Below are 14,673 nucleotides of genomic sequence, written 5' to 3' on the forward strand. Positions count from 1 at the left end.
GACACTTTCTTCCCACCTTCTCTCATTCATGACCCCTTCTGGAGTGAAAGAGAAGAAAATTGACATTTCTGCAGGCTCCAGTTCTTAAACCACTAAGGTACAAAGCTTCCTAATGACTTGCTTTGGGGTGGGCCGGCTTTTTTTTTTAAACATATTTAACACATTGGGGCAGAGAAAGGCTGTTTTTGTCTCCATCAGACATCCTCCTGCCCTCTAATACTCTTCCCTGAGACAGGTGCTAAGAGTGGAAATGGCCACACACAAGGCTCAGTGACATAAGGCAGGAAGCCCAGTGGCACCACCCTGTATTTTGGGCCCTGTGCAGAAATGCTTCATCTTCACAAGCTGCCCCTTAGGCAGGGACTGGAATCATGCCTGCTTTACACGAGGAAACCAAGGCTTTCAGAGGGTCCAGAGATTGCTCAAGACCATACACACGTGAGCCGTGGAGCTGGGGTTTGCACCCAGGAAGCATGAGTGACTCGAGTCCACACACTCCCTCCAGAGGCCAGCTCACCTCAACACCCCTCTCAGCAGCGAAGCAACAGTGAACTTCCTACAGCCTCATTCTGAACACTCCTTCCCCCGAATGCCTCAGTGGCTCTTTCTACTGTCCGCACTCCTTGACACAATGGACAGTGTATATACAAGAAACGAGGCAATTCTTCTCCTGTGAACCCCACGAGAAGAGAGGGGAGAAAGGGCACTCCAGGCTGAGAGGGTGAGCAGAGGACTCACCACAAGTTGGCCATAGAGGGTGGGTAGGATTTCAAGAAGCAGAGAGGAACGAAAACTGCACCCTGGCTGAACTCCAGCAGGAGCAAGTGCCAGGTGACAAGAAAGAAGACGTCACGGGAAAAGAATCCCTGTGCTGTCTTCACCTGCCCGGCATCCTCTCTTCATAGTAATGGTTCAAGACCAAACACATGACCCAAGTCATTCTGATGAGATTCAGTCCTGAGACTCCGGCGGAATGTGGAGAAACAAAGCTCCTCTGTTCCTCTTGACCTGGAGCTGGGGGGGATGTGGGCCTGGAGTGCCAGGGGTCACTAAGGAGGGGCTTGCCTGAGAGTGAGCCAAGTCAGAAACGAAGGCCAAGAGATGGAAAGAGTTCTGAAAATAGTAATTTGGCCCCTAGAGCCAGCCACACCTGCAAACTCACTCTGTCTGTGGACTGTACAATTAGTTTCTGAGCCAGTTTGAGTTTCAGTCACTTGCAACCAAGAGTCTTGACCAACCTAGTAAATTAAGGAGCTGTGTATGGAAGAAGAGGAAGTGAAGGGTTTAAAGCAGGTTGATAAAAATCTCAAACCTAAGCCTAAGCATATGGCTTAGCCTTTATTCTACAGAGAGCAGGGAGCCATCCAGGGATTCAGAGGAGGGGATTATCGGGAGTAATGATTTAGGGAATCAGTCTGGCAAGAATGTCCAGGATGGAGTGCACTGCAGCAAACTCCAAGATCCCAGGAGAGAAGGGGTAAGTGTCTAGGGAGGGGGCCGACAGCAGAAACAGATGGAGAGACAGAACAAAGACACCTGGTGAGGATTCTCATGAACATGCATAACCTTGCCTTCTTCGTTCTCGCCCCCACCTTCACCATTGCAATAATTATTCTGGGAAAACATTAGGAGCTATGAGTAAGGGAACAAACGAATGTTCATTTAAGAGGTTTAGAGAAAGAAAAAACTAAAAATTGGAATATGTTAAATGTAGCAACAACTTTAAAATATACATTAAAAAGTCTGTTGGGAATGGTACAATCTGGAGGTCAACTGAGTCATTTCAAAAGCCTTAAAATGAATGAACAATGTTCACCCGGCAATTTCACTTACAAAGATTTTTCCTAAGAAAATGAGACATGCACAAAAATGTATTAATTATATTTAATATACATGTTACTTACAAAATAAATGAAAATTTTTTTTTTTTTTTTAACTTTTAGGTTCAGGGGTACACGTGCAGGTTTGTCATATAGGTAAATTCATGTCACAAGGGTTTGCTGTAGATATTACCCAGCTACTAAGCCCTAGTACCTGACCCATTAGTTATTTTTCCTGATCCTCTCCCTCCTCCCACCCTCCATCCTCCAGTAAACCCCAGAGTCTATTGTTCACCTCTATGTGTTCCTGAGTTCTCATCATTTGGCTTCCACTTATGAGAACATGCAGTATTCGGCTTCCTGTTCCTGCATTAGTTTGCGAAGGATAATGGCCTCCAGGCTCCATCCATGTTCCCGCAAAAGATATGATCTTGTTGGAAAGATTATTTGTAATTGTCCATACTAAAATAGATTCATTACCCCCGAAAAAAATGTGTTGAGGGACTCCAACTTTCCTTTGACCTTCAGAAAGGCCACACAGCATGGTGGCCAAGAGCACAGACTCTGGTCCCAGGCTGCCTGGGTCTGAATTCTAGCCCAGGCAATTATTTGCTGTGTGACCTTGGGGCAAGTTACTTAACACCTCTGGCACTAATAATAGTACCTACTTCATATAGTTATTTTGAGGATTAAATGAGTTAACTCAAACAAAACCCTTATAACAGTGCCTGTCCCATAGTAAGATTCAATATTTGCTAGTCACTATTAGTAATATTATTACCATCATCACCACCACTTCCTCTCCATCCTGAAACACCATTAAAGTGAGAGTAAAAGCAGTCAAAGGAAATGAGAGCAGAGACGTCAATAGATAAGACATTTCCACAAGACACTGGAAGACAAACAGTGGATACAAAGAAGGTATCTGACTTAACACTGACAACAGAGGCCTGCAGGGGTACACCCAGGACAAGAACTGATTCCCTACCACAAGCTACAGAAAGGCTCAGCACAAGGAGGCACCAGGAAGCTACTGGAGGATACACTCCAGCAAAATGAGGGAGGAAAGCCACAGACAGGAAGAGAAGGGAACTCGAAACAGGGAAAGCAGTGAAGGGAAGTCCCAAGACAAGCAACCAAACCAGATCAGACCAGGAGGGGAGAGTCAATTTTTAAAAACAAAAGTGACAGATTATTGAAAACATTTGAATTATTGGAAAATAAATACATGCCTGACATTTGTAATGGACCATTTGGAAAAAATCGGAGATTCCTACACAGAAAACTAGGCCAACAAAAACTGAGATTATTATTAAAATCTAAGAAAAACAAAATATCGTACAAGAAAGAAAATAATCGCACGCACTACCTGGCTTAAGAGTAAACCAGCTGGGCATGGTGGCTCACAGTTGTAATCCCAGCACTTTGGGAGGCTGAGGCGGGCAGATCACCTGAAATCAGGAGTTCAAGACCAGCCTGGCCAACATGGTGAAGCTCCATCTCTACTAAAAATACAAAACTAGCCAGGCATGGTGGCACATGCCTGTAATCCCAGCTCTTTGGGAGGATAAGGTAGGAGAATCACTTGAACCTGGGAGGCAGAGGTTTCAGTGAGCTGAGATCTCGCCACTGCACTCCAGCCTGGGTGACAAGAGGGAGACTCCGTCTCAATAACAACAACAATAAAAAGTGAACCAGATAAGACCTTCTAAGTCATAATGTAAACAGTGACCAGTACAACCACCAAAAACTGAGATCTGAATGAGATGAGAGGAATGAGACTGGAGAAGTGGGAGGAGGTGTCAGAAAGCTAAGTCCCTATCTATCACAGCAGGGACAATGTCCAGAATTAATAAGTTAGGAAATAGAAGAATGAGCACGTTACTTAAAAAATCTAAAGACTTCAAAGGTTTTAGGGGCAGCGGGGAGCACAGAAGATTGCTGCTGACCCCTGTGACACCTTTAATCCTGTTTCACTGTGTGACTCTATCCATGTTTCACTTTGATTTTAAAAGCAAATAAGCATTAATTTTAACAGTTTGTGAGAGAAGAATGTAAGCTAAGATGTGCATACTTTTAAGTATAAGCTGTACAATACAAATCACACTCCTAAATCCCCTTCCAAATTAGAGAATTAAAAAAGGCAAAATCCTCCGTTTTAAAAATTACAAAGATGGCCAGGTGTGGTGGCTCACGCCTATAATCCCAGCACTTTGGGAGGCTGAGGCAGGCAGATCACTTGGGGTCAGGAGTTCGAGACCAGCCTGGCTAATATGGTGAAACCCTGTCTCTGTTAAAAATATAAAAATTAGCCAGGCATGGTGACATGTGCCTATAGTCCCAGCTAATCGGGAGGTTGGGGCAGGAGAACTGCTTGAACCTGGGAGGCAGAGGCTGCCGTGAGCCTAGATTGTTTCACTGCGCTACAGCCTGGGCATCGCAGCAAGACTCCATCTCATTAAAAAAAAAAAAAAGTTACAAAGATTTCCAGCTATGAATAGACCAAAAAAAAAAAAACAGTCTCAATATCCAAACCACCCAAATACCATGGTGGGAAGGAGAACTGTGTTCCCTCACCCCCATAGCCCTCTTGCTCCAAGCCTCCTCATCAGGACCCTCCCTCAGCTTGCCAGCCAGCACCCCTGGAAAACCATTCCTCCCTCCAGTCCTCCCGACTGCTCCCTATTTCTGAGTACATTCTTTTTTTTTTTTTTGAGACGGAGTCTCGCTCTGTCTCCCAGGCTGGAGTGCAGTGGTGCGATCTCAGCTCACTGCAAGCTCCGCCTCCCGGGTTCACGCCATTCTCTTGCCTCAGTCTCCCCCAGCAGCTGGGACTACAAGTGGCCATCACCATGCCCGGCTAATTTTTTGTATTTTTAATAGAGATAGGGTTTCACCATGTTAGCCAGGATGGTCTTGATCTCCTGACCTCATGATCCACCCGCCTCGGCCTCCCAAAGTGCTGGGGTTACAGGCATGAGCCACCGTGCCTGGCCACCTCTGAGCACATTTCCATCATCACCTCTGTCACTCCGAACTGCAGTCAAGTTTACTTACATGACTTCCCAACCGCACCCTGAGCTCCTTGAGGACATCAGTGCAAACCAAGCCCCTAGCACCTATATGGTAGCAGGCCTCAACAAATGCTCTTGAATAAGTGAGTGAATGGATTAATCATATCCACACTGCAGACCTCCTCATCACTAAACAATCAGAGGGTCCTGAAACCCAAAGCACCTGGTTACTTCACGTAAATTAAATGTATCTCCTCTCACTCTTACCTGTAGACAGTTCCCAGCTGGATATAATGAAAAGCATCAATCTTCATTAATACTGCCTTTAAAAACATAAACATATGCACATGTAAATAATGTATAACCATTTGCATATTACATGAGCCTTCCAGGTGTCATCATAAATCCTATCAACATTAGGCTGCCCTAACAAGGAAACACACTGTATGTGACTGAAAGGGTTACTTGTTAATTAATGTGCTGTACGGCTCTTTAAAGAAATGGCCTATCTGCAAAAGACAGGGGGAAAAAATAGATATGGCAAGTGGGTCTTCCTCAAAACACCAAAATGACTACTAGAAATAAACAGTACCTCCTAAATAGCTAAATGCATTTATGCTTTTCTAATACATAGTTTCTTCCAGAAGATTCTATCCAAAGATATGTGAGTAATTTGGTTCTGCAGTCCCAAATAACATAATTTAAAACTAATTTGCCCATTCAGTAAAGAAAAGTACCAAGAGTACAATTCATTTCCAAACATCATTAAACCACAGAAAAACAGGAGAAGTAAACCTACCCGCTGCACATCATAATGAAGTCCACGAATTGCAAAATTTGGGTCGTACTCATACTTCCTGATTTCTGCTGGATACTAAGAAAGAAGAAAGGAACTGGTTTTAGCCAACCATGTGCTAAGTGCAGGATCCTGTCCAGATCTGGCCCTTGTACAAAGGCTGAGGTAGTTGATACACCAGTAGGAAGTTGCAGTCAGAACAGGCAGACCACAGAGCTCGTCCCTCCGCTTCCAGTCCAAGTGCCTCCCAGCAAGCACCCCGGCCAGAGCCTTCCATCCTGCCCTGCACCCTGTCTATCTGCCCAAGCACAGGTTGGGCCTCGTTCCCTCCCCCGCCAACTTCTCTCAACTCTCGCCTCTCTTTCCCTCCCCTACCTGTGTTCCTAGACTCCCAGATCCCTAAGACCCCAGCAACACATCGGCTTCAACCTCCACCCATCACTCCCTGCTTTTATCTTCAAGGCTACTGCGGAGAGGCTGGAAAGTGCCCTCTAATACTGGAAGCACAACTTTGCTCAAACTCATTGTCAGCCATCCATTCAACTCATATATGAGCACCTTAATGTGGCAGGCCCCTGGACAGCCCCATTACCAGGTTTCATGGAGAGCCCTAAGGTGAAAACTTCTGAGAGTGGGGCCTCTCCACAGAGCTTTCATTGCTTTTCTCATCTGGACAGCTGGGCAACCCCATGGCTGTCAGACACAGCATTCCCGACACCAGGCCTAGGGAGGCCCTTCCTTGGCACATGGATTACAGTTACTATCCAGCACTCTGTCTCAGAACAGTTGTGAAGGCGGCAGATACGGTTTGGCTCCATGTTCCCAGCCAAGTCTCATCTTGAATTGCAGTTCCCATAATCCCCATGTATTGTGGGAGGGACCTGGCAGAAGACAATTGACTCACAGGGGCGGTTTCCCCATACTCAGAAGAGCTGACTGTTTTATATGGGGAAACCAGGGGAAACCCCTTCACTTGGTTATCATTCTCTCTCTTGCCTGTGCCAATGTAAGATGTGCCTTTCGCCTTCTGTCATGGTTGTGAGGCCTCCCCAGCCACATGGAACTGTGAGTCCATTAAACCTTCTCTTCTTTATAAATTACCCAGCCTTGGGTAAGTCTTTATCAGCAGTGTGAAAACAAACTAATACAGCAGCCCAGCTCCCCTGGTATTTCCTATTCTCAAGCCATTCCTCACACTACGCAGAATTGCTGGCTCCTCCTTATCTACTGCACCAGGTATCCAAGTCCTTACTTCTCTCCCTAAATCTCAGAATTAGGACACCAGCTACCTTGTGGATGGCACTGATCTGTGGGCACCATTTCTGCTGCTACAACATGGCAGGCCCTACCATTCCCATTTTATTCAGAGGGACATCAGAGGTTCTGAATGAAACAAGCTAGTGTATGCTGGGCAGAGAATCAGGCTAGGCTGGGGCCTTCTCCCCTGCTCTCTTCACTGTCCCTCTGCCCTCAGACCACAGGCCTGAGGACAGAACGTCTATTCCTGAGTCTAGAGAGGCCACATCACTAGGACCTTCCAATTGTGATGCAAGTTGCTTAAGTTAAAACCCAGACAACTATTAAATGCCCAGGAAACCTCCTTCCATGGCTGAGCTGCTAATATTTCATGGCCAAGGTTCCATTTGTACAAGAACATTTCCTGGGACCAGCAGGCTGACCCGCATGTGGCAATTTTTCAAGTCAGGCTGCATGAAGCACTTAACTCAAATGTCACATTTGGGATCATTTATCCACCACCAGCCATGTGTGCCAAGAAATCACCAAACTGACATTTCCATCATGGGCATTTCCAAGAATTGAGAACCCTGTGTATGGTCCTGCATTTTTGCAGACATACTTGACAAGCTGACACAGAACCCAACGCCTAGCACCGTGGATCTGCTTACTGAAGGGGGGCCAAGGGACTTCAGCAGCTCTGCAATCTCCTGTTAAACTTGTGACTGATGGATAAGAGGGCACACAGGAAAGAAATATTTTAATATGTCACTGAGAGAGGTGCCTTCACTGAGCATTTGCTATGTGCCATACACTAGACACTTTCTATGATTTTCTTTATCCCTCACTACACCATCACAAAGGAAGCAGGGCATCTCAAGTCTATTTTACTACTGAATAATCTGAAGATCAGCAGCAAGGAATTTGCCCAAAGTCACACAGCTAGATAGCGGTCGAGCCAGTATTTGAACCCAGGTCTGCGTCACACCCAAGTCCACCCCTAACCACCACATAATCAACTGTGAACCAACTCTAAGCCACCGTATACTGGACACTCATAGCCTCCCTGTGACAGCAGCACCTCAGAGGGGCTCAACAAGTTTGCTGAAAGCCTTTGCAGTTACGAGTGGAGCAACAACTATTTTAGTTGACTGCTGGCACTTACATTGAGAGTGTTTACTGCTGAAAAGTCTGCTGGTTCTTTCTTTGAATGAGGCTTATCTGGGCTCCCCAGCAGGAGATGCCCTCCACACACTCACATTCCCTTTGCCTCTCACTCTCAATGTTATTCTTGGGGAGCCACCTCTGAGAAACACACAATGTTTATTTGGTCCAAAGACCATAGTGAGTGACTATATGAGTCCATTCTCACGTTGCTAATAAACACATACCTGAGACTGGGTAATTTATAAAGCGAAGAGGTTTAATGGACTCACAGTTCCACATGGCTGGGGAGACCTCACAATCATGGAGGAAAGTCACATCTTACATGGCAGCAGGCAAGAGAGCTTGTGCAGGAGAACTCGCCTTTATAAAACCATTAGATTTCTTGAGACTTATTCACTATCGCGGAAAAACCCACCCCCATGATTCAATTACCTCCCACTAGGCCCCTCCCATGACAGGTGGGGATTATGGGAACTACAATTCAAGATGAGATTTGGGTGGAGACACAGACAAACCCTATCAATGACCTTGAAAACTGTCAGATGCAGCCGGAAAAGCCGCAACAGGACAATGTCATAATGAAGAATATAGGTTCCGAGGCTGAGAGACCAGGTGTCAAATCCTGGTCCCGCCATGTGCGAGCTGGGTGACTCTGGGCAAGGTCGTCTGTCCCTCTGGTTTTCTCACCTACAAAGTAAAGATAACAAGAATCCCATCCTTTTTGGAAGTGCAAAGGATTCAGACCAAAAATGTGTGTGGCAAGTCAGGGCAGTGCCTGGCACATGGCAAGTGCTCAATAAAATGGAGCGGCTTCGCTGGATTGGGAACTGGCAGCCTGGAGTTTTAGGTCCACCCTACAAGACCCTGTTACTCTCCTATATGACTTTAGGTAAGTCTTCTCCAAGGCCTCTTCTAGTCGAACCATTTTGACTAGGGTCTATGCTCTACTCCTGCCCCAAAACTGTAATCTCCCCATACAACCAGCCTGGTCAAAAACATCCTCATGATTGGCCCATTTCCAACACACACACACATAGCATCAGTAGAACATCTGTTAACAGTGACATCCAGCCCAGGAACCAAAGCCGCTCACATTGGCCAGTTGGTTACACTCCTCTCCAATGGTCTCAGCTAGATTTTCAGGACTTTTCATAGTTTAGAAACTTTTCACCACCCAAGGGGGAAAAGATAAAAAGATTCATCCAAGGTGAAGTATTATAGAGAAAACTGGCATCTTTAAAAGGAGTAAGAAATACAAAAGACAAAAGCCTTGATTTCATCTCCCAGCTTCACACCTTAGTCAGCATTTTTTCTCATTAGTTGGCACCACTGATCACCTCATTGTTCATATCCAAAGCATCGGCTGTGACCCCTTGCACTCCGCGTCCATGTCTGATCTCTCAGCAAATGCTATGCTCTCTTTTTCCCTTAAATAAACTTTTAGGATAGTTTTAGGCTTATGGAAAGGTTGCAAATACTGTGTTTCTGTATGTATACACCCAATGCCCAGTTTCCTCCAAACAAAAGATTAAAAGCCTTTTGACTTGGGGTTTTTATTAAAATTCTAATGTAGGCCCAGTCTGGCTTCCTTTAGTACCTTGACTTTGTTCTAATCCCAGGTACAATCTGGGCAAACTCCTGTGTGCTGATAAAGAGCAAAGTGTCCCCCTGAAAATGCTACAGGAACGTCCCTACAGCTTCAAGCAAAGTTAATACCAAAATGCAGCAGAGAACCCAGGACTTCTCCATGTGTGCCTAATTCCTACAGTCCTGGGTAATTACAGCTCTCAGATACAGCTAAAACCTCTATATTACAACACTGCTCTGGGTTCCTGAGGTCCAGAGGCCTATAAACATATCTGTCTTCCAGAGGTCTCAGTTTAATATTTAAAGTAGCCTAAATTACGAGTCTAATTAGAGGCAATGCAGAAGGGCACAAAAACTAAGCTCTCTAAAATCCACACAAAACACGATGCTAGAGTAAAATGACCTCATTAGAATGCTGGCCCCACATGAAGCACAACTCTCTCACTTTCCTGCAGAACTCATGGATGCAGACGTCAAGTGTTTAGTGAGTACCTATTTTGTGCCAGGGCCTGGGAATACAACAGTGAACAAAACTGACAAAGGTGTCTGCCCCTGCAAAGCTCCCCTTCTACCTGGGGAGGCAGACCATACACAAATACACACACTGAATATAACACCTCAGAGTGTATGTTCTAAAAGAAAATGCAATACAAGTATTCACAGATCGGACATCGGGGCGGGGGGTGGGGGGAAGAAAAGCAAGCCAGGAGCAAGCCTCTTCTGGGAGAAGAAAGAGTGCTCCAAGGCAGAAGTAGGAAAGGGTTTGGAGGTTCAAGGAGCAGGAGGGGAGGAGGGGAGGCAGCTGGAGAAGGCTGGGGAGGCTCTCACTATGATGGGATGAAAACCACACTTCACCTCTGTGGTCTTCCTCCCCCAAACCCATAACCCAGGCTAATCATAAGGAAAATGCACACACAGCACCTAATTGGCATGCTTCAAAACTGTCAAGGTCATTTAAAAAAGCAAGGAAAGTCGGAGAAGCTGTCAAAGCCAAGAGGCGCCTGACAGACATGACAACTAACTGTAATGTGGTGTCCTGGAGGGGATCCTGGAGGGGATCCTGGAGCAGGAAATGGACATTTGGTAAAAACTAAAAATAACTGAAGGAAGTATGGACTTTAGTGAATAATAATGTATCAAGATTGGTTCTTTAGGTGTAACAAATGTACCTTAGTCAAGTGTTAACATTGGAGGAAACTGGGCATTGGGTGTATACATACAGAAACTCAGTATTTGCAACCTTTCCATAAGCCTAAAACTATCCTAAAAGTTTATTTAAGGGAAAAAGAGAGCATAGCATTTGCTGAGAGATCAGACATGGACGCGGAGTGCGAGGGGTCACAGCCAATGCTTTGGATATGAACAATGAGGTGACCAATGGTGCCAACTAATGAGAAGAAATGCTGACTAAGGTGTGAAGCTGGGAGATGAAATCAAGAGCTCTTCTACCCCTCCCTTTCTATTCCTTGGTGAACAAATAAAATCAAAATACAGACAGTTATTACTTGATTTTTTTTTTTTAATTTCCATTTTTGTAAAAATCTCTTATCTTTTAAAAAGGGTAATTACGAAGGAGCTGGAACCTTTTATGTTTGCTTTTTGGAAAGATGCCAAATTGCAAATTTACTGTTCTATGACTGTGTGTCTCAAAAGCATATGTCTTTCCATCTCTACAACTACACAAAGTGCATCGGTCTTGGCTGCAAAAATGGCCCTGAACTCAGTGCATCTTCGAAGAATTATTTTGTTTAATAAGAAGAGAAAAATTTGCGTGAGCATAATTGACTCTACTAATATGCCCGATACAATTAGTATTATAACTTCTTTTAGTTTTATCAAAGCAACACACAGATATGAGAATGAAATTTCAATGATCTTAAACCTAGAGGCTTTTCAAATAATGGTGATTGCAGCTTTTATTTTATCCATCTATTTCATCTCTCTTCCCCTCAAATTTCATAAATTTTTATGTTCATGAATATTTTATTTGCATCTGAACCAAAAACACCACAGGATGGAAAGGCGTTAGTAACCCCATAAGAGAGGCAAGGGGAGTCGAGGAGAGAACAGAGTCCTTTGAAAACAGACAGACCGGAGTTCAAATCCTGGTTCTGTCTCCTGGCCTGTGGCCTTGATCTAGTAGCTTAATTTTTTGAACCTCAGTTTCCTCAGCTGTAAATAGAGATGACATGTGTGTGCAGGGTTGTTGTGCAGATTAGAAATAATAGTATTAGTATTAATAAATAGCTAACATTTATTGAGTGTTTTCTATGTGCCATCTACTTTACATTTATTAATTCATTTACCACAGTGACTATGAGGAAAGCACTGTTACTATGCCCATTTTACAGGGGAGAAAACTGAGGTCCAGAGAAACTGAGTGAGTCAATCAAGATTATGTAGGAAATAAGTGATGAAGCCCAGAATATGAACCCCAGCAGTGCGGCCTTAGAACCTGTGCTTTCAGCACCTACTGGACAATCAATGAACACTGCCACTGGAATCATGGCTTGCTTTTTATAAATGACATCAAAGTCAGAGAAAATATTGCAGCTGACCTGGGACTGAAATGCCAGCACCAATGCAACACCCCTTTGGATCCACCTTTTAGGGGGTGGTGAACAGAGGGCATGGGATGGCAGGCAGGAACCAAGGTCAGAACCACCTCGTTCTTAGTTGGCTTTCATCTCATGATCCAGGCAAAGGACTGCAGTTTAGATGGAAGACAGTAGTCCCTTGAACAAACGAGATCTGCCGCTGGATGCCAAATGGATACTCGTGGTTTCACATCTAGTAAAGTGGCCATAACTAAAGCAAGCCAGCTGCTTTGTGGCAAATGCCATGACTGCATTTTGGATATGGACAAAATAAGCTGCCTAAATCCACGGATAACCAAAAGCTGAGGGGGATGAGAAAATATGCTGAATCAAATGGTTAGGATCCAAAACTAAGGAGAATTTTGGCTGCATTAATAAAAATATGGCATCCAGAACAAGGGAGGTGATGGTCTCCTTCTATTCCACTCTAGCCGGACCCCACCTGGGGTAACATCTTCAAGGCCTCACATTTAAGAGAAACAAACCAGAGCACACACAAAGGAAGACGACTAGGATGACGAAAAGAAAAGAGGACAAATGAGAACGGTTAAAAGAGCTAAGAACAATCAACTTGGGAAAAGTCTTGGAGGGCGTAATGGCTGGTCTATACAACACCAGCTCATTATATGTCTGGCACTCGAACGGTTAAATATAAAATAGTAGTTTACATAATTTGGTGTTAGAAGTTAGTCATACCCACCCTCAGCCCTCCTTTGCTGCAAACTCCTTCAAGATTTGGCTGAAATATCACCTTCTTTGGTTCCCCAATTCCCTCAGGTAGAGAAAGTTGTTCTAACCATCACAGTCAGACACAATCGATGTCTAAGGAGACCTCCACTAGGAGGCTGCATAACTGATCTGCCCACGTGACCAACGACCACACTGGGCTGTTGGTTCTTTATGGGCAATGCCTGTCTCCTACTCATCTTTATCTTCTCAGCTTGTATTGCAGGGCTTGGCACAAGGAGGCTTAAGAAACATGTGAAGCAATAAATCAAGGAAGAAAAGAGGTCAATGGTGAGAGCTGTATGAAGGCAGAATTGTTCAACCCATGGAAGAACTTCCCAAAAATCAGAACCACCTCCTAGGTCAACGTGCACCTGTCTGAGATGGAGATCTGAGCTGTACTTCCCAGGAGAGGTCTCAAACGGTATGCCCCACAAGACTTCTGAGGACACTTCTTATCCTGCTTCCTGAAATGTGTACTCAAATCAGACTAGAGAAAAAAATGATAGGGTTGCATATTTTCTTTTTTCCTTCCTCATTAAAAACTCTCAACAATACTACGTATCAGAAGAAAGACATTCAAATATGCTTTGCTCTTAGCAATTCAAATGGGTGTTGAAGGTAAAACACTAACATTTGAGGAATTCCTCCTAACCAGAATTCAACAGGCAGGCTGCCAATTCATCAAGCTCCAGGAGACACGGTGTCGTTCCGTGAAAGACGAGAGTGTAAATATCTACAGCCAAATCTCCATTAATGCACATCTTGGGAAGGTCTTTTGCCAAAAGACATCTAAAGATTTTTTTTTTAAAAACTATCATCTTCCAGGTAAGAGTTATTTGGAAGGCAACAAAATCTACTTATTCATTCAGCAACAATTTATTAAATGACTTCTCTGTGGCAGACATGGGGTCATGTCAGCTCAAGGCTGTTCTAAGGGGAAAAGGGGAGGGAGAAGCTGAAATGTCCCTCTGATCTTACCCGGTGTTCATTGATGAGAAGGTCCCGTGCAGCATTAAATATCAGCGTGTGGAGGTGCTTTGAATAAAACACCAAGGTGTAGTCATAATCAAAGCCATAGATTTCAATGTCTGACAGGCTCATTTCATTGTTTGAGAAAATGGCATCTGGATTCAACAAGTTGCTCATAATGGAAGGAACCAATTCTGGAAATACATGAAAAAAATACATTATATTACATAATAAATAAGGGTTAGTATGATTTCAAAAGGAAAAAAATGAGTAAACTAGACAACAAAAGAGATTTGCTTCACCTTGAAAACATGCTGGTGAAGGAAGCCAGCCGAAAGGACCACATGTTGCATGATCCTATTCATATGAAACGTACAGAAATGACAAATCCATAGGCACAGAAAGGAGATTCATGGTTGCCTAGGACCGCTGACTGCTAATGGGCACAGAATTTCTTTTTGTGGTGATGAAAACGTTCTGAAATTGATGGTGGTGATGGTTCTGGGGGATTGAGATGAGGTCTCACTCGGTTAACCAGACTGGAGTGCAGTGGCAAAATCACAGCTCACTGCAGCCTCAATCTCTAGGGCTCGAGCGATCCTCCCACCTCAGCTTCCTGAGTTGCTGGGACTACAGGCACAGACCATCACACCCTACTAATTTTTGTACTTTTTGTAGAGACAGAGTCTCCCTGTGTTGCCAAGGCTGGTCTCAAACTCCTGGGCTCAGGAACAACCCATCCACCTCAGCCTCCGAAA

At 44.4% G+C, this 14,673-nt stretch overlaps 1 protein-coding gene across 2 annotated transcripts in view; it reads right to left on the bottom strand.

Annotated features, from left to right (window-relative positions):
* NT5DC3 (5'-nucleotidase domain containing 3) overlaps nt 1-14,673 on the bottom strand; it is a 69,261-nt gene that overhangs the window by 28,660 nt on the left and 25,928 nt on the right. For both annotated transcript variants that reach the window (XR_012094581.1, XM_008004452.3), the window contains exons 2-4: nt 13,925-14,109; nt 5,634-5,708; nt 5,102-5,157 (exon numbers count right to left, since the gene is read on the bottom strand). Coding sequence is in view for 1 of the 2 variants with exons in the window: in XM_008004452.3 (XP_008002643.1) it covers nt 5,102-5,157; nt 5,634-5,708; nt 13,925-14,109 (316 nt within the window). In the remaining variant the exon portion in view is untranslated. The remainder of the gene's footprint in view (nt 1-5,101; nt 5,158-5,633; nt 5,709-13,924; nt 14,110-14,673) is intronic.

The sequence above is a fragment of the Chlorocebus sabaeus genome, chromosome 11 (genome assembly GCF_047675955.1).
Source record: "Chlorocebus sabaeus isolate Y175 chromosome 11, mChlSab1.0.hap1, whole genome shotgun sequence".
Lineage (NCBI taxonomy): Eukaryota > Metazoa > Chordata > Mammalia > Primates > Cercopithecidae > Chlorocebus > Chlorocebus sabaeus.